Below are 17,025 nucleotides of genomic sequence, written 5' to 3'. Positions count from 1 at the left end.
TGGGCCGCCGGGCGACGGTTCCAAGATGGCGCCGAGGGCAGCAGCGGCGTCGGCCTAAGAGGCGTCTTCCTGGCGGCCAGCGAGCGAGCGCGCCCCGTCCTCCGCCCTCCGTCCTCCGCCCTCCGGCCATGCTGCTGCTGCTGCTGCTCCGCCGCCCGGGGCTCTCCTGCGGGGGACGCGGCGGGTGGCGCCTGGCCCGGGCCCCCGCCGCCAGCCGAGCGCCCTCCTCCGCCGCCTCACTCGTTGCTAGGTAACCGCCCGCGCAAAGCACCCCGGGAAAGAAAGGCCGCCTGAGGGGAGGGAGGCTGGCCTGCGCTTTGCCTTTCGAGTCCGGAGACAGAGACAGATAGCCCTCTTAGTCGTAGAATCCGTATCTGCAGCGGGGGCCACCGAACGCTCCCCTAGAGAGCAGTTTGGACTCCAGCTCCCAGAATCCCAGGCCATTGGCCGGCATGGCTGAGGCTTCTGGGAGATGAAGTCCAAAACTTCTACAGGGCACAGTTTGGGGCTCACTGCCCTAGGAGCAAGCATGGCTTCCCTGTGGGCGATTAACTGTGCCCTTTAAGGGCCTCTTGGACTCCAGCTCCCAGAATCCCAGGCCATTGGCCGGCATGGCTGAGGCTTCTGGGAGATGAAGTTCAAGATCCCTCAAAGGGCACTCTGGATCGTGACTGGTCTCTGTCAGCCTCAGAGCAGAAGCCTTAGGGCCAGGGAGACGGTCAAACTGGGCTCTGAGAGCCGGAACCAGGGCTAGCAGTGGTTTGGGCTTGGAAATCCATCGGGCCACTTTAGGCCAGGAGCCTCAGAAGAAGCCTTGCCAAGAAAACCCTAGGACAGGACTGCCACAGGGAAGCCATGCTTGCCCAGAAAGAGACTCACTGGAGACTACTGACAAGCAAGTCTTTCCCCAATGTCTCCCTCAAGGCAAGTATTCTCCAATGATTCCCTGGCAATAAACTGTGCTCCTTGAAGGGTTTTGGACTCCAGCTCCCAGAATCCCAGGCTGTTGGCCAGCGTGTCGTCTTTCCGGATCAGTGGTGCCTTCAGTCCCAGTAAACAACCTTCTGGTCAGAAATGGCTCCACACTGAGGAGGGCTGGAGGCCCTTGCGGCTCCATCGCCCTTCTCTTCTCCCTTCTCCCTCCTTTCCTCCTTCAGGTATTCAGGCAGCCATGCCCGCTTCTCCTGCTTCCTGCAGGCTCCCAGACGCCTGGCCAAGCCATCGCCCGCCCTGCTGCTGCTCTTGCCCCGCCGCCTCCGCCCCTTGGGCCGGCTGGCCGCTGCGTTGGCCGGTCCTGCCTTGGTGGGGCTGGGGGCCGGCTTCTGCAGCAGGGTCTTCTGCCAGGAGGCCAAGAAGGTGGAGATGATCTGCGTCCCTCCGCCGGTGGTGGAGAAGGAGCCAGACTTTAACTGGGCCATGTTCTGGAAGTTCTTGCGTCCGCAGATCCTGGCACTGACAGCGGCTGTCTTGGTGAGCATCCTTCGTTCTATCCTTTCTTCCTTCCTGAAGAGAGGGACAGTTGTACCCCATGCAAAGGGTGAGAAGAGGTGTGACAAAACAGACTGATGGCCATGTACATGCACAGGGAGGCCCGCGTAGTTTGCCCAAATGCCAGCCAAGTCAGGAGAGAAGAGCATCTGTCCATAGGCTGGAAACAGGGGGAGAGCAAAACCTGACCCTGAGGAATCAGGGAGCCAAAGGCAGCAGCATGAGAGCTCTAAGCCCAGTGGCCCTCCTTCACTTCCCTGATCCTTTGACTGCTGCTCTCCTTCTGCTTTCTCCTCAGTTTGCCCTGGGAGCTGCCCTCCTCAATGTCCAGATCCCTCTCCTCCTGGGCAAGATGGTGAATGTGGTGGCGCGACACATGCGCGTGTCTGACTACCTGCGTGCGGTGCGTCAGCCTGCCCTGCGCCTCTTGACCATCTATGGCCTCCAGGTGAGCTTCAGATGCTCTGTGTTGCATGTGGGAGGGGCACTTTGGGGCAGCTGCCCTTTAATCCAGGGTCAGAATCAGGTGCTGATGTATCCTGGGGTGGAGGGATGGAGATGGGATTCTGTGGCTAACGTGACTCTCTTCCTCCCTGCCTTCTTCTAGGGGGTGATGACCTTTGGATACATCCTGCTGCTCTCCTGGATTGGGGAGAGGGTCGCCAACAGTATGCGCAAACAGCTCTTTGCTTCTTTAATCAGGTAACTCACCTGGGGTCGGAGGGAGGCTGCAGGGGAAGGCTTGCTCAGGGAAGGCCACCTTTGACAGGAAGGTGGGGGGGGGGTTGCTGCTGATGGCAGAAGAGGGTTTGGTGGTGGCTGGTGCCCTCTGTATGGGAATGAAGACACCAGAGCGAGATGTGAGCTGCACCCCGGAGGAGCCTTGATTGTCCAGAAGAGCGGAGCAGTCTTTGCCAAACCAGCCCAGCGTTATTTATTTCCCATTGCAGCCCCTGGCAGTGTGGGCCCATGTGTGGCTACTCAGTTCCACAGAATCCAGCAGCTAGTCTTAATTCCAGTTAAACTGTAGGACTCAGAACCAGCTGTGTATCAAACCACTACATCAATAAATTAGATTAAGCCACTTAAGGCTGTTACCAGAACATTCTTGACATGTTTTCTTTTCCAACCTGGGGGGTTGTGGGAGCATAGTGGGGAGCAAAGGTGTCCCTTCAGGAACTTTCCCTTCCTAGCTGCAGACGCAGACATGTTATAAGGAGCCGCAGGAGGAGGTCAGGCGGAGGGGCGCTCACAGGGCCAGGAGTGGCGGCCCTTTGGGATTTCCCCAGTGGTGCAAGCTTTCCTGCTGGTCCCATGGGGCCTGGAAGTCTTTCTGTCTCTCTTCTGGCACCATCTTCCTGGAAACAGGAGGAGGCTGATTAGGGAGAAGTCCTTAGTGATATTTCTTAAAGAATGGGAGTCCCTTGTGGACTTTGTGTGAAAAAAAGGAAGATGACTTGGTAACTCTTGGTTTTAATTATGGGAAAGGATAGACTATGGAAAGAAGAGAAGTTGTGTTAATATTAGAGACTGAAAGGAAGCTTGGAAGTCATCTTTTTCTCTTTGTTTTTCTTTGTTTTTAACTTTTTATACCTTTTAATGTACTGTTAAAATAAATCTGTAATAAATACATTCTGGGGGAAAAGGCAGGAGGTGGCCTTCTTTGACGCCAATCAGACAGGGCAGCTGGTGAATCGCCTGACAGCCGACATCCAGGAATTCAAATCTTCCTTCAAGCTTGTTATCTCTCAGGTGCGGAGGACAAGAGGTTTTGGAGGGGAGCAACTGAACAGGGGGCCCAAGGTCCTTTGGGAAGGAAGTGAAGCCTGGCTGGGGGTCATGGGAAAGGATCCTTTCTTGCCTTCATGGTTTCCTCCTCCTTTCTTTGCCCCCAGGGCCTCCGCAGCCTCACCCAGACGGTGGGCTGTTTCGTCTCTCTCTACCTCATCTCTCCCAAGCTGACAGGGCTGCTAGTCGTGGTGATGCCCTTCCTGGTGGGGATTGGCGCCTTCCTCGGCGCCTCTCTGCGCAAGCTCTCCCGCCAAGCCCAAGAGCAAGTAAGTGTGGCCCAAGGTGGGTGGTCTACCATTGGCATAAAGGGAGGCAGACCGGGGCGTGGGGGCGCGCTTCCTTCACTATCCTTGGGGTCTGGTAGGGTTTCTGCCAGCTGAAGGGAGGGGAAAGAGTCATGTGGGGCATTAAAGCCCACCCTCTCACAAACTGAAGATTTCAGGCATACAGGTGAATCGATTTAATTGGTCATAGTAATCACTACCAATGACATAAAGTCGCTACCATATGTTATCTTTTTTTGTTAAATCCGGGCTCTTGTGAAGGCATTGCTTTAGTAAGCTAGAGAGCTGGATCCTTCTCACCCGCAGGTGTGGGGTCCCTATGTGAGAGTGTTTCCCAGGTCAACCGGTCCCCTCCCAACAAGGTCAGGACAAGTTTTTGGTTCTGAGTCCCATGTCCTTTTACTGCATGTGGCATCCCTGTCACACTGCATGTGGCATCTGGCTGGGTTTGACACTTCAACCACTCCTCCTCCTCCTCTCTTGGGTGCAGGTCGCCAAGGCCACGGCCGTGGCAGATGAAGCACTGGGCAATGTTCGAACAGTGCGGGCCTTTGCCATGGAGACCAAAGAGATCCAGTGAGTGCCCCACCACAAGCCTTCCCCAGCCCCTCTTTTCCTGGACTGGACCAGGCTGGATGGTGATCCTCTGGCTCAAGAGAGGGCCAACAGCTGTGTGTGTGTGTGTGGTGGGGGGTGATGCAGAGCAGTCAGTTGCCCCTCCTTTGCTTTTCTTTCAGTGCTGAGGGGTGCGGGTGAGCTCAGAAGGCCTTTCCCTGTGGTGTGGCCCCGTCTGTCCTTTGGGGCAGGGGGCTTGTGGCACATCATGGACTTGCCCGTCAGTAGCACAAGGCGGGCACTGAAGCTGATTCTGAGTGGGAGTGCTGCCTCACATGCTCTCCTTTCTCCCTTGCAGAGAATATTCAGCAGAGGTAGACCACTCCAGCCGCCTCAACATGAACTTGGGGATGGGCATTGCCTTTTTCCAGGGGCTCTCCAATGTGGCCCTCAACTGTGAGTGGGAGCAGAGTTCTGCCAGCCTCCTGAGACCCCCCACCCTCTTTCCTGCCTGTGTGCTCTGCCCACAGGTGTGTTGACATGCGAGTCTTTGTGATGGGGTGGGGGGGGGGGGAGGAGCGTAGATGTGGCTCTTGTTTCCTGGGCCATCCTGGTGCAGACACTGTTTCAAACAATTGTGTCCATAGGGCTGATTTTGTGGGGCTGAAGATCATCCAGGGATTCCAGCCCAACAGCACAGGGGACAATGGAATCCTCTCTGCCAGGAATGGAGCCCAGGTGGAGGGAGGGCCACCTGTGAGCCTGTTGTGCGCAGTGAAAAGTCCCAAGGAAAATGTTGGTTGGCCATCAGGCATGCCCCTTCCTGGGCCCCCTCACAGTGGCTCTGGGTGTCTCAAGAATTTCTCTACAGACTCTGCCCAGCAGCTCCAGTTTGGGTCCCTGACTTGGAAATCAGACCTCTTTGCAGTGTCTCTGGCTTTGCTCTTTCTTCCTTCTTGCCACATTTTCCTGCAGTTGAGGCTTTGCTTCGTGTCCAGTATTTGTTGGAGGTCTCCACACAAACCCAAGTATCTTGTTCTTTTTAGCACATGGTTGAGGCTGGGGTCCGCCCTGGAACCCTGGATTCTTCAGCAAAACATAAAAACTCTATTCCTGCATTCCATTCCCCTTCCCTTTCCATTCCTTCCCTTTCCTATGTTTTCCCAGATGCTTCCATCATTGCTATCTCCTGCAGCTGCTTTGTCTTCTTCAGGTATTGTGTTGGGCACCATTTTTGTGGGTGGCTCCCTCATGGCTGGAGCAGAAATAACGCCTGGAGACCTCATGTCCTTCTTGGTGTCTTCCCAAACAGTGCAAAGGTAAGATCCAAACAGGTCCCCCACTTTCCTTACCTGCACAGAGTGCCAAACAGCTTGGCTTTAATTGTGACAGACTCTCTGCTTGTGTCCCTCCAGATCCATGGCCAGTATGTCTATCCTCTTTGGCCAGGTACGTGGCGTAGGCTTCCTGCTCTAGCGGTTCCCTCTTCCCTCCATGAGAACAGAACAGTCGTTCAACACAGTCATGGGCTGATCAAACACGGGAGAAACTTTCTGTGTGGATGCAGCCAGTGAAGAGTAATCTTTCTTCCACTAGTTCAGTGTGAAAGAGCAAATGTTTGCCTGTTGATTTTCCGAGATTCCCCCCTCCTCATTGCTTCTCAGCCTGACTCTTGGTCCCTTCTAGGTGTTGCGGGGCATGAGTGCTGGGGCCCGTGTCTTTGAATTCATGATTCTGACCCCAGAGATCCCTGTGTGTGAGAGAGAGCAGCTCGCTTGCAGCATGCTGAGTGGGCACATTGAATTCCAGGATGTCAACTTCAGGTGAGAGACTCCTGCTGCTGCTGCCAGTAGACAGGTCTCCAGGGACCAGAGACCTTGCCAGGATAGAGGGGCAAGAAGGGAGAGGGTAGATTTTCTCCCATTTGGCTTGGGAGAGATGGGAGAGCATGTATTAATACAAAAGGCAAACACCTGTAATTTCCAAAAACAGCTTTCCATCATTCATTCTTCGTATATTATGGATTTGGTCCATTTTGTACAAATTATCCTTTTCTGTAGTGTGTGACTGAAATGGTCAAAATCAGTGAAGTACCCCCCCCTCCACCCCGATATCTCTCAGTATCTTCCCATATCCAGCTTATTTTCATAGCCAAAAGAGTGAAGAATTTGCTTCATTTTTTCAGAGATTCCTAAGTTGTTGACTCTTGTGCCGAACATGAGTGCCACAGTTGTGATAGGTGATCATACAGGCAGAGAATATGGTTCCAGACCATGCTGGGCACAAATCTTTTCCTGTGGTTCCTTGTCCTCCATCTGCTGCCAGGACCTGAATGTCACAAGATCAGAGAGACGAAAGGGGCCCCAAGGGCCACTTAATCCAGCCCCCTTTAACCATGCAGGAGCCCATAGCTGAAGCACTCATGAGAGATGCCCATCCAGCCTCTCTTTAAAGGCCTCCAGTGAAGGAGAGTCCAACACCTTCAGAGTCTATCTGTTCTACTCCCTGATGTCCCCAGGAAGCCTTTATCTCAAGTCTGAGGAACCTGTGGTCCTTCCAGATGTTGATGAGCTACTTCACCCATCATTATCCCCTCCATTGCCAGGCAAACTAGGGCTGATGGGTTTTGAAGGCACCAGTTTCCCCAGCCCTGCTGTGTTCTGATAGTGGTGTCTGGCAGTCTGTATTCTGTCTCATCTCCAACAAGCACTTGATGAACTAAACTGAGCAGTTTCTGGATTAGCTGGGCTGTTGAGCATTTCCCAAGATCCGGTCTCTTTTTTCCGTTGCCAGTTATCCCACACGGCCGGACGCCCAGGTGCTGCGAAACTTCAGCCTCACCCTCCCTGCTAACAAGACGGTGGCAATCGTGGGGCAGTCTGGAGGAGGTGAGGTGCTCTTCCTTTCTCCTGCCAGTGCCAAGCTCACAAAGGCTTTGCTGCTTTGGGACTTCCCCCTCTGCTCTGGTACTTGAGTGTGCGCCTGAGTGTGTTTTGCTTCTCTTGAGAACCAGACAAGTGTCTGGTCTGCTCTTTCATCTGAGTAATGCCCAACCCTTTCACCAGCAAGTCTTGCTGAACGCTGTTGGACTCCAGCCTCATTGTGCTAGTTCTCTTGCTCCTGCCTTCGGGTGCCGTCTAGCAACTCGGGTGGCAGAGTGGGGAGAATAGCTTTGTCCTGGCATTTCCTGTCTCCTGCCCAGGGAAGTCAACTGTGGCAGCCCTCCTGGAGAGGTTCTATGAGCCCACGGAGGGTGCAATCTTCTTGGACGGGCGGGACATCTGTACCCTTGACCCTTCCTGGCTCCGTGGGGAGATCATTGGATTCATTAACCAGGTGAGGAACGGGTGGGGCAGAAAGAAAAAGGGTGTGTGTGTGAGTGAGTGAAGGAAGGAAGGAAGGAAGGAAGTGTGGCATGGAAAGTTACCCACAGAAGGCTGGGTCTGCTTAGGCTGGTAGAAATTTGATGGGGACACAGTGCAGGCCCTGCAGAATTGGAAGACAAAGCATTTCTCTCTTGCCCCAAATGCTAGAATGGTGTTTTGATTACCTGCAGGCTGTTAAGCAAACAAAAGATTGAATTGCACATTTCGCCATAGAAGTGGCTGCGGGCGGGTGGTGTAAGTGGTTTTCTGAAGGGAGTTGCTGGGTACGTCTGCCTGTCAGTGTTGGTTGTGACATCTGAAATGGAGCCTCCACACTCAGCAACGTGTAGAGGATGCTGGCCATTTCTTTCCCAGCATCTTCTACTCCTTAACATTAAGAGATTCAACATTAGGAGGGACTTCCTGACAGAGCTGTTCAACAGTGGAACTGTCAGAGTGTGGTGGAGTCTCCTTCTTTGGAGGTCAGCAGAGGCTTGATGGCCATCTGTCAATGGGAATGCTTTGAGAGTTCCTGCATGGCAGGGGGGTTGGACTGGATGGCCCTTGGGATCTCTTCCAATTCGATTCTATGATTCCTTTGCCGCCCCCCCCCCCCCCCCCAGTTTCCTGCAGCTTGAGAGCTCTCCTGGATCAGTTGGCTCACTGGGAGCTACATCGCTGTCACTTAGATTTAGTCTGACCTGAAAAAGCAGCTGCTGGTGCTCTTCTGGGAGTCATATTTTGGGCTAGAGAAAAGGCATGGATTCCCTCTGTGCTGCCCTGCAGGTGAGGGAGGTGCAGGAGGTGCTCCCATGGCTTGGATCTCCTCCTTGACTCAGGTTTGACTCTTTCTCCTGCCCCAGGAGCCGGTGCTCTTCAGCACAACCATCATGGAGAACATCCGCTTCGGCAAGCCTTGTGCCTCGGATGCTGAGATCTTTGCCGCTGCCCGCCTCGCCAACGCGGATGAGTTTATTCGCAACTTTCCTGATGGCTACAACACCGTCGTGGGTGAGTTAAGCAGGAGGGGGAGCAGCTTGGGAAAAGGAGGTTATGGTTCATTTTTGCAACTGCCCTGGTTACGTCTCATGCTTTATCCCTGTGTGCTCCCCTCTCCTCCAGCCCACCTTCCCCTGAAAAGAGTTCTCCACTTCTCCCACCATCCGTACAAACGGCAGATTTGGCAAGGATTTCTCCAGCACTTTTAGGAATTTTTGAGATGTTTGGCTGGTGCTCCAATATGTAGTAATAAACATCTGGTTGCTGTTCTAAATGGGTGGAAGACACATGGATGAAGTAATTCTAGGTTCAACCTAGGTTATAAACGGGTACCACAATGTCTCAGGACATTTTATGCCAATTACTTTCATCTTCCTTGGCTGACCAGTTTGAAGTTTCCTAGTGTCCAATTCTGGGCCTCTTGGTCCTAGAGATCTCTCGTGATGCTGCAACATGTTTTAATATGAAAAGTAGTATATGCGTGTTGTGGCATGTATGCGCACCACAGAGGACCCTGGGACACATCCCTTCAAAGAGATTTTGGATCAGGACCATCCCACCTTGCAGCCTCCTCCTCTGGCCTGGGGTTTCTACCATGGGACACTATCCTGACCTCTCTCCTGCCAGGTGAGCGGGGGGTGACCTTGTCTGGAGGCCAGAAGCAGCGGGTGGCCATCGCTCGGGCCCTCATCAAGAACCCCAAAGTGCTGATCTTGGACGAGGCCACGAGCGCCCTGGACGCTGAGTCAGAGCACGTGGTCCAGGAGGCGTTGGACCGGGCTGTGGCCGGCCGCACCGTGTTGGTCATCGCTCATCGCCTCAGCACTGTGAGGGATGCCAATCTCATTGTGGTCCTCTCAAAGGGCCGGGTGGCTGAGGTAAGTGAGCAAAGGTGGGGCAGTAGGTGAAATTCAAAATGACTGTAGTATTTGCAGGTAAAGTGGGTCCTAAGAAAGGCCAGTGCTGGGGTTGCAGCCGAGGCTTGGAACCCAGGCTCCTTTGGTGTGTGATCAGTTTCCCTTTCTGCTGCCATAAACATAGAATCATAGAATTATAGAGTTGGAAGAGACCGCAAGGGCCATCCAGTCCAACCCCATTCTGCCATGCAGGAAATCCAAATCAAAGCATCCCTGACAGATGGCTATCCAGCCTCTGTTTAAAGACCTCCAAGGAAGGAGACTCCACTACATTCCGACGAAGGAGTGTGTTCCACTGTCGAACAGCCCTTACTGTCAAGATGTTCTTCCTAATGTTGAGGTGGAATCTCTTCCTGCAGCTTGTATCCATTGTTCCGAGTCCTAGTCTCTGGAGCAGCAGAAAACAAGCTTGTTCCCTCCTCAATATTTAAACAGGGCTATTATCATATCACCTCTTAACCTTCTCTTCTCCAGGCTAAACATACCCAGTTCCCTCAGTCGTTTCTCATAGGACAAGGTTTCCAGACCCTTCACCATTTTAGTCGCCCTCCTTGGGACAAATGGCTCCAGTTTCTTAATGTCCTTTTTGAATTGTGCCCAGAACTGGACACAATATTCCAGGTGGGGCCTGACCAAAGCAGAATACAGTGGCACTATTACTTCTCTTGATCCAGACACTAAACTTCTCTTGATGCAGCCTAAAATCACATTGGCCTTGTTAGCTGCTGCATCACACTGTTGACTCATGTTCAATTTGTGGTCTATTAAGACTCCTAGATCCCTTTCACACGGATAAGTCTCTCATTCAGCCAGGTGTCCCCCATAATCCTATATCTGTGCATTTCATTTTTCTGCCCTAAGTGCAGTACCTTACATTTCTCCGTGTTGAATTTCATTTTGTTAGCTCTGGCCCAGCTTTCTAATCTATTCAGGTCATTTTGAATTTTGATCCTGTCCTCTGGAGTATTAGCTATTCCCCCTAATTTGGTGTCATCTGCAAATTTGATAAGTATGCTCCCAATTCTGTCATCCAGGTCATTGATAAAGATGTTGAATAGCCCTGGGCCCAGGACAGAGCCCCACTGGACACCCCACTGGTCACTTCTCTCCAGGATGAAAAGGAGCCAATATTGAGCATCCTTTGGGTTCAGCCGGTCAACCAGTTACAAATCCATGTAACAGTTACTTTGTCCATCCCACCTTTTACAAGCTTGTTTGCAAGAATGTCATGGGGAACCCTGTCAAAAGCCTTACTGAAATCAAGATATACTATATCCACAGCATTCCCTTCATCTACCAAAATGGTAATTTTATCAAAGAAAGAGATCAGGTTTGTCTGGCATGACTTCTTTCTCTGAAACCCATGTTGACTTTTTGTGATTATGGCTTTGCCTTCTAGATGTTCACAGACTCTCTGTTTAATGATCTGCTCCAGAATCTTTCCTGGGATTGATGTCAGACTAACTGGAGGATCATTGTTGGGATCCTCTTTCTTCCCCTTTTTGAGGATGGGGACAACATTTGCCCTCCTCCAGTTGGCTGGGGCTTCTCCTCTTCTCCAGGGGTTCTCAAAGACCAGTGATGGTGAACCTTTTAGAGGCCGAGTGCCCAAACTGCAACCCAAAAGCCACTTATTTATTGCAAAGTGCCATGTCCCTCTGGCTTTCTAGTAACAAACTGTGGCAAACTCTATGCTGGGGCGATGGCACATGTGCCCACAGAGAGGGCTCTGAGTGCCACCTCAGTCCAGCAAGTCCGCAGTCTTGGTTTCATCTTTGACTCTTCTCTGTCGTGGATCCCTCAGATCCAGACCACAGCCAAGGCTTGTCGATTGCCAAAATCCGACCATATCTCTCCACCTCTACTGCCAAGATCCTGGTCCATGCCCTAGTGATCTCACGACTGGATTCCTGTAACGTCCTCCTGGCTGGGCTTCCTCTTTCTCACCTCCGTCCTTTAATCTCTGTCCAGCATTCAGCTGCACGCATTATCACTTCCACCCACCGCTCTGACCATATCTCTCCTGTCTTGGCATCCTTTCACTGGCTCCCACTCCCTTTCCGCATTCAGTACAAGCTCCTGCTGTCGACATTTAAGCCCTCCAAGGACTGGCCCTCCTTACTTATCAGACCTTCTTTCTCCTCACCTTCCTACTCCGTTGTTCCCTCCATTCTGGTAGTCAAGGCCTGCTGTCTCAGCCCAGGATTTCCTCTGCCCCATCCTGGATTCTCCCCTTTTCACTCGCTGCCCCTCACTCCTGGAACCTTCTTCCCCCGCGAGACACAAGGGCCCTTATCACTTCTTTAACCAGCTTGAAAAAAGAGCTGAAGAGCATCCTGTTCAGAGAAGCCTTCCCAGGCATTGCATAATTGTCGCTTGCTATTTGATGTTCTTTTGTTGCCTGTTTTATTGAATCATTTCCTGTATTGCTATGTCTTTTATATGTATTATCTTACTAGACAGGCCCCTTCCCTTCCACCACTCCCTTTGTGTTGTGTCTTTTTAGATTGTAAGCCTGAGGGCAGGGAACTGTCCAATGAAAAAGATTGTATGTACAGCGCTGTGTAAAGGTTAATAATAATAATAATAATAACCTCTGGCACACGTGCCATAGGTTCGCCATCACTGTCAAAGACTATTATTGCCAGTGGCTCCGACATTACATTTGCGGTTCTTTTAATGCCCTTGGATGTAGTTCATCTGGTCCTGGAGACTTAAATTCATTTAGATTAACAAGGTATTCCTCTACTGTCTCTTGACTTATTCTGTGCTGAAATTCCTACATTATCCTCAGGTTGAGCCCCTTTGCCTTTTCTGAGAAGACTGAGGCAAAGAAGGTCTTGAGTTATTCTGCCTTTTCTCTGTCTTCTGTTAGCATTTTGCCATCTTCTCCATTCAGTGGTCTTTTTGCTGCGGACATATCCCAAAAAGCCCTTTTTGTTGTTCTTAACCTCTCTTGAAAGACTGAGTTCATGCTGCGCTTGAGCTTTTCTGACTTTACCCCTAAAAATGCCTGCTATTTCTTTGAATTCCTTTTTGTGACTTCCCCCTTTTTCCATTTCTTATACATCTTCTGTTTCAAACTCATCTCCGTTGAAAGTTCCTTAGTCATCCATCCTGGTTTCTTGAGACACCTCCAATTTTTCTTTCTCACTGGAACTGTTTGAGATTGTGCCTTCAGTATCTCTCTTTTGAGAAACTCCCATCCATCTTGAACTCCCTTCCCTTTTAGTATTTCTTGTTGTGGCTCATGTGCTGCGCCCATAACCCTTGTTGGGACCTATGAAATGACGCGCAGTGTCCACCACGACCACCTGCAGAGTTCAACCACGCCGACAGGACGCCAAGAAGAAGGAATCTGTGAAGATGTCTTCAACTAATAATGAGTCTTACAAGTCTTCACTCTAAACGAGGGCTTTAATCTTCCTTTGCAGTATTTACAATATAGATATACACAGTGTATTGGACATCCGTCTCTAATACACACTATTTACACCAACCAACAATAACACAACCTCTGAGGCAGCCACATTAACACACAACCATCTCACTGCCTCTCAGTAACAGACACAGCACACTCTGAGACACCAACTGTCTCTCAGTGACAGTTGAGAACTGACAGTTGACCTTTGCATCAACATTCCGATGATGCCCTGTTTGAATGCTGACACATCTAAATGCCACTAGAGCTGCAAATTATCTGCACAACCGCTCCCCCTAGTGGCCACACCAATGTCATTTCCTGACATTTCTGACCAGGGATCACCCTCAATACTTCTCTAAGTTTCCTGAAATCCGCTCTCCTAAAGTCTAGAATGCGTGTTTGACTCTGCCTGGCTTCTCCTTTCCACTGTATAACAAACTCCAGGAGAACATGGTCACTACATGTGAAAGGGATCTGGGAGTCCAAGTAGACCACAAGTTGAACATGAGTCAATAGTGTGATGCAGCAGCTAAAAAGGCCAATGCAATTTTAGGCTGCATCAATAAAAGTATAGTGTCTAGAAGATCAAGAGAAGTCATAGTGCCACTGTATTCTGCTCTGGTCAGGTCCCACCTGGAATATTGTGTCCAGTTCTGGGCACCACAATTCAAAAAAGACATTGAGAAACTGGAGCCATGTGTCCAAAGGAGGGAGACTAAAATGGTGAAGGGTCTGGAAACCATGTCCTATGAGGAACGACTTAGAGAGCTGGGGATGTTTAGCCTGGAGAAGAGAAGATTAAGAGGTGATATGAAAGCCCTGTTCAAATATTTGAAGGGATGTCATGTTGAAGAGGGAGCAAGCTTGTTTTCTGCTGCTCCAGAGAACAGGACCCAGAACAATGGATGTAAGCGCCAGGAAAAGAGATTCCACCTGAACGTTAGGAGGAACTTCCTGAGAGTAAGGGCTGTTCGACAGTGGAATGCACTCCTTCCTCGGAGGGTGATAGAGTCTCCTTCCTTGGAGGTCTTTAAACAGAGGCTAGATGGCCGTCTGCTGGGGATGCTTTGATTTGGATTTCCTGCATGGCAGAAGAAGGGGGTTGGACTGGATCAGGGCCCGTGCGGTCTCTTCCAATTCTATGATTCTATGACTTCCACCTAAGGATCCCACCACTTGCACCCCATTAACCAAGTCATCCTTGTTGGTTAGGATCAGATCCAAAATAGCTGACCCCCTTGTTGCTTCTTCCACCTTTTGGACCATGAAATAGTCTTCCAGGCAAGTGAGGAATTTGCTAGACCTTGTGGATGTGGCTGAGTTTGACTTCCAGCAAATATCAGGATAGTTGAAGTCGCCCATCACTACTACATCTCTCTTTTCTGACTGTGTGGTCATCTGTTCTAGAAAGATATCATCCAATTCCTCAGTCTGACTTGGGGGTCTGTAGTAGACTCCCACCGTAACATCCTTGTTGTTTCCCTCCCCTTTGATTCTTATCCAGATGCTCTCCTCCTGGCTTCCAGGATTGATGTCCTGGATCTCTTCCCTGGTGTAAATGTCCCTGATATATAAGACTATTCCTCCTCCTTTCCTGTTAGGTCTATTTCTCTTAAAAAGGTTATACCCCTCTCTCTATGTTCCATCTCTGAGGTGTGAGGCGGCTCTTTGTTGCAACAGACTTGCCATGGCACCCCTCTGAAAACAAACAGGGGTCCCTGATCTCTAGCGTGGCAACTTTTCATCCAGACATCCTTCAGTGTATTATTTATTTGACTTACTCCTATCTCACCCATTAAAGCAAGCACTCAACAAAGAAACTCACGGTTAAAAAGAAAGGAGTGAAATAACCACTTGATTTTACAAACAAGACTAAATAACCTCCAAGGCTCCCCATGCAGCGGATGAGTGAGGAGGCAGGGCTGAGCCCTGGCCCCCAGCCAAGGCTTGCTTGCAAGAGTCCAGGAGCCACGAGGCCAGAACTCGGCCGCTCACGCCGGCGGCACCTGCGGAGAGCCCTTCCTTCTTCTCCCTCACTCCCTGGAAAGCATTCCTATGTGGGAGCCTGTCCGCTCCTTCTTTCCTTAAACAGGTATTTGCCGCCTTTTGGCTCCAAGAAGCCTCTCTCCCGAGCATTAAAAACCAGACTTAATGAAACAAACCAAATCACGACAGGTCCTTCCTGCAAAAAAAACCAACTGCATCCACACTAGAGAAATAACCCAGTTTGGCACTGCTCCGCTCTGGACTCCATAACATACTCCAACTCCCAGATTTCCATTGCCTTTAGCCAGAAGGAGTTAAAGCAGCACCAAACCGGGTTATTTCTCCAGTGTGGATGCAGCTAGAGAGTGCTTTGAATGCCTTGCTCCCCACAAAGTCCTTGGAGGGTCACTCTGGCTCTTTCTCTGAGGAAGGTGGCCCTGCAAGTTTGTGTCTTCTGGGATGCTGCATTTTGGGGGAGTGGGAGATGCCAGTCCGAACCCTGCAACTGAGGCTCAGGTTTTCCTCTTTCAGGCCGGGACACACACCGAGCTCCTGAGGAAAGGCGGGATCTATGCGGAGCTGATCCGACGCCAAACCAAGGATGGCGTTTGAAGCAGGGGAAACGGCTGACTGGTCCGAATGGAAAGGTTACTCCTTCGCTGCCTCCTTGCAGCGGAGACCCCCAGGCTGCGTTCTGATGCTGCCCCACCTCTGTTGTTTTGGGGTGGGGAGAGGGTCTTTGCCCGTTGCCCCGGAGCCAAGCGTTGGAAGTTCTCCTGGTAAACAATGTCTCAGGCTTAGCATTGAACAAAGTGTTATGGAATTCTATCTTGTGTTTTTCAAATACAGTATTTTGTATTTGGACGGTGCGTTTTCTTGGCTGTTTATTTGGGCTTAAAAGGTCACTGGCTGACCTGAAGAATCAGGATTGGGATGGAAGGAGGATGAGAGAAGGACTGTGGGCAGCAGCAGCAGCAGCAGGAGGAAAGGTGACCTACCAGGCCTGCTTGCTCTCTTGCATCCAGACATCCCTCAAAGGCTGCAGAATCTGGTCATAAAAGCCAGAAGGAAGAGCAGCTGGGTGGGTGTCTCTTCAAACAGACATCAGCCTGGCAAGCAAAGTACACTCCTGCCTCTGCTTTGGCTTCTGTGCCTTTGATTATTCACAGATTTATAAATATGTCCTCTCTAGGAATCTCTAGGTCCTCCAATTCTGTCGTCAACTTTGACCAAAAGTCACACTGAAGGACCCAGAGATTCCTAGACAGGATACTCTACTAGGCCTTTGTAGCTCCTCCAGCGCAGTCTTATGGTCAGTGTCTGTTGGATGTTGGCCACAGAGTTGCCCTGGAGGACCTAGAGATTCCTAGAGAGGATACTCTACTAGGCCTTTGTAGCTCCTCCAGCCAGTCCTATGGTCAGTGTCTGGCAGATGTTGCACTGAAAGACCTAGAGATTCCTAGAGAGGTGTTTTCTCAGGCAAAAGCACAGTGTCCTTGTTATGTGTGGTCTTTCCACATTCCCGGGGGTCCTGTGCCCCTCACCCCAGCGAATGTGGAGGGACAAGTGTAGTTCTTAACATCTTGGCCTTTTTGTTATTTTACTTATTTATATGCAAGGGCTCTCAACACAGTCTTGGTCAAAGTCAGGAATAAGACAATGTCTGCTTTCAGGCGTACAGTTTAAAATACAGTAAAGAAGCAACAGAGCATTGGGCAGAGAAGGGAACAGATCAGGGGAGGGGCAATGCAGGGCCTGCCGACTGAAAGTCATAGGAGGATGCTGGACCCTCTGGGGCCCAGCAGCGCGGCCTTTCTTGCCTGGCCTTCGCTTCTTTCTTTTGCCGGGGCTGAGGTGGCAGATGGTCAAGGAAAAGGCGGCCTCCAGCCGGCCGTGCCTCTGGCCTCCTCAGGAGCTGGTCCTTCCAGTCTCCTCAGCCCAAACCGTTTGGGGCTTCAGCCAAAGCGTTCAGACAAATGGGGGCTGGTGCTCTCTGGATTAAAACTCTTATCAGTAACAATAACAACAACGGTTCCTGGGTTGCTGCAGGGGCCGGGGCTGAGGCAGGAAGGCCTCCTTGGTTGTTTCTTCCAAGAGTATTATCAGTTAAGGGGTTTGTGTGAGTTTTGGCCGGGGGCTATTTTCTGATCCCACAAAACACTGCGCCTAAAAGATGGCAAGAGTCACACTTGAGCTGCATCCACACTGGAGAAATA

General features: G+C 51.0%; 1 protein-coding gene across 1 annotated transcript; it reads left to right on the top strand.

Annotated features, from left to right (window-relative positions):
- The first annotated feature begins 13 nt into the window (after positions 1 to 13).
- Positions 14 to 15,665, top strand: ABCB8 (ATP binding cassette subfamily B member 8). The gene is made up of 16 exons (XM_089533966.1): positions 14 to 250; positions 1,158 to 1,470; positions 1,787 to 1,936; positions 2,096 to 2,190; positions 3,135 to 3,240; positions 3,384 to 3,545; positions 4,054 to 4,139; positions 4,477 to 4,574; positions 5,332 to 5,437; positions 5,534 to 5,567; positions 5,805 to 5,941; positions 6,912 to 7,006; positions 7,321 to 7,454; positions 8,347 to 8,494; positions 9,110 to 9,360; positions 15,341 to 15,665. Exons 1-16 carry the CDS (start codon positions 129 to 131, stop codon positions 15,419 to 15,421), a joined length of 2,118 nt encoding a protein of 705 aa, XP_089390092.1. The 5' UTR covers positions 14 to 128; the 3' UTR covers positions 15,422 to 15,665.
- Positions 15,666 to 17,025: the final 1,360 nt, after the last annotated feature.

This window comes from Sceloporus occidentalis, unplaced genomic scaffold (assembly GCF_023333645.1).
Source record: "Sceloporus occidentalis isolate IW3139 unplaced genomic scaffold, rSceOcc1.0.p SCAF_7, whole genome shotgun sequence".
NCBI classification, from domain to species: Eukaryota; Metazoa; Chordata; class Lepidosauria; order Squamata; family Phrynosomatidae; genus Sceloporus; species Sceloporus occidentalis.
Note: the sequence above shows the minus strand (reverse complement) of the source record. Positions and strands in the feature narration are given on the sequence as shown.

Excerpts from the sequence above, each read along its gene's own strand:
- ABCB8 (XM_089533966.1), top strand. The coding sequence starts at position 129 with ATGCTGCTGCTGCTGCTGCTCCGCCGCCCGGGGCTCTCCTGCGGGGGA. Across the intron at positions 3,241-3,383 it reads TCAAGCTTGTTATCTCTCAG|GGCCTCCGCAGCCTCACCCA; the intron begins GTGCGGAGGACA and ends CTTTGCCCCCAG. Across the intron at positions 5,568-5,804 it reads TGTCTATCCTCTTTGGCCAG|GTGTTGCGGGGCATGAGTGC; the intron begins GTACGTGGCGTA and ends GGTCCCTTCTAG.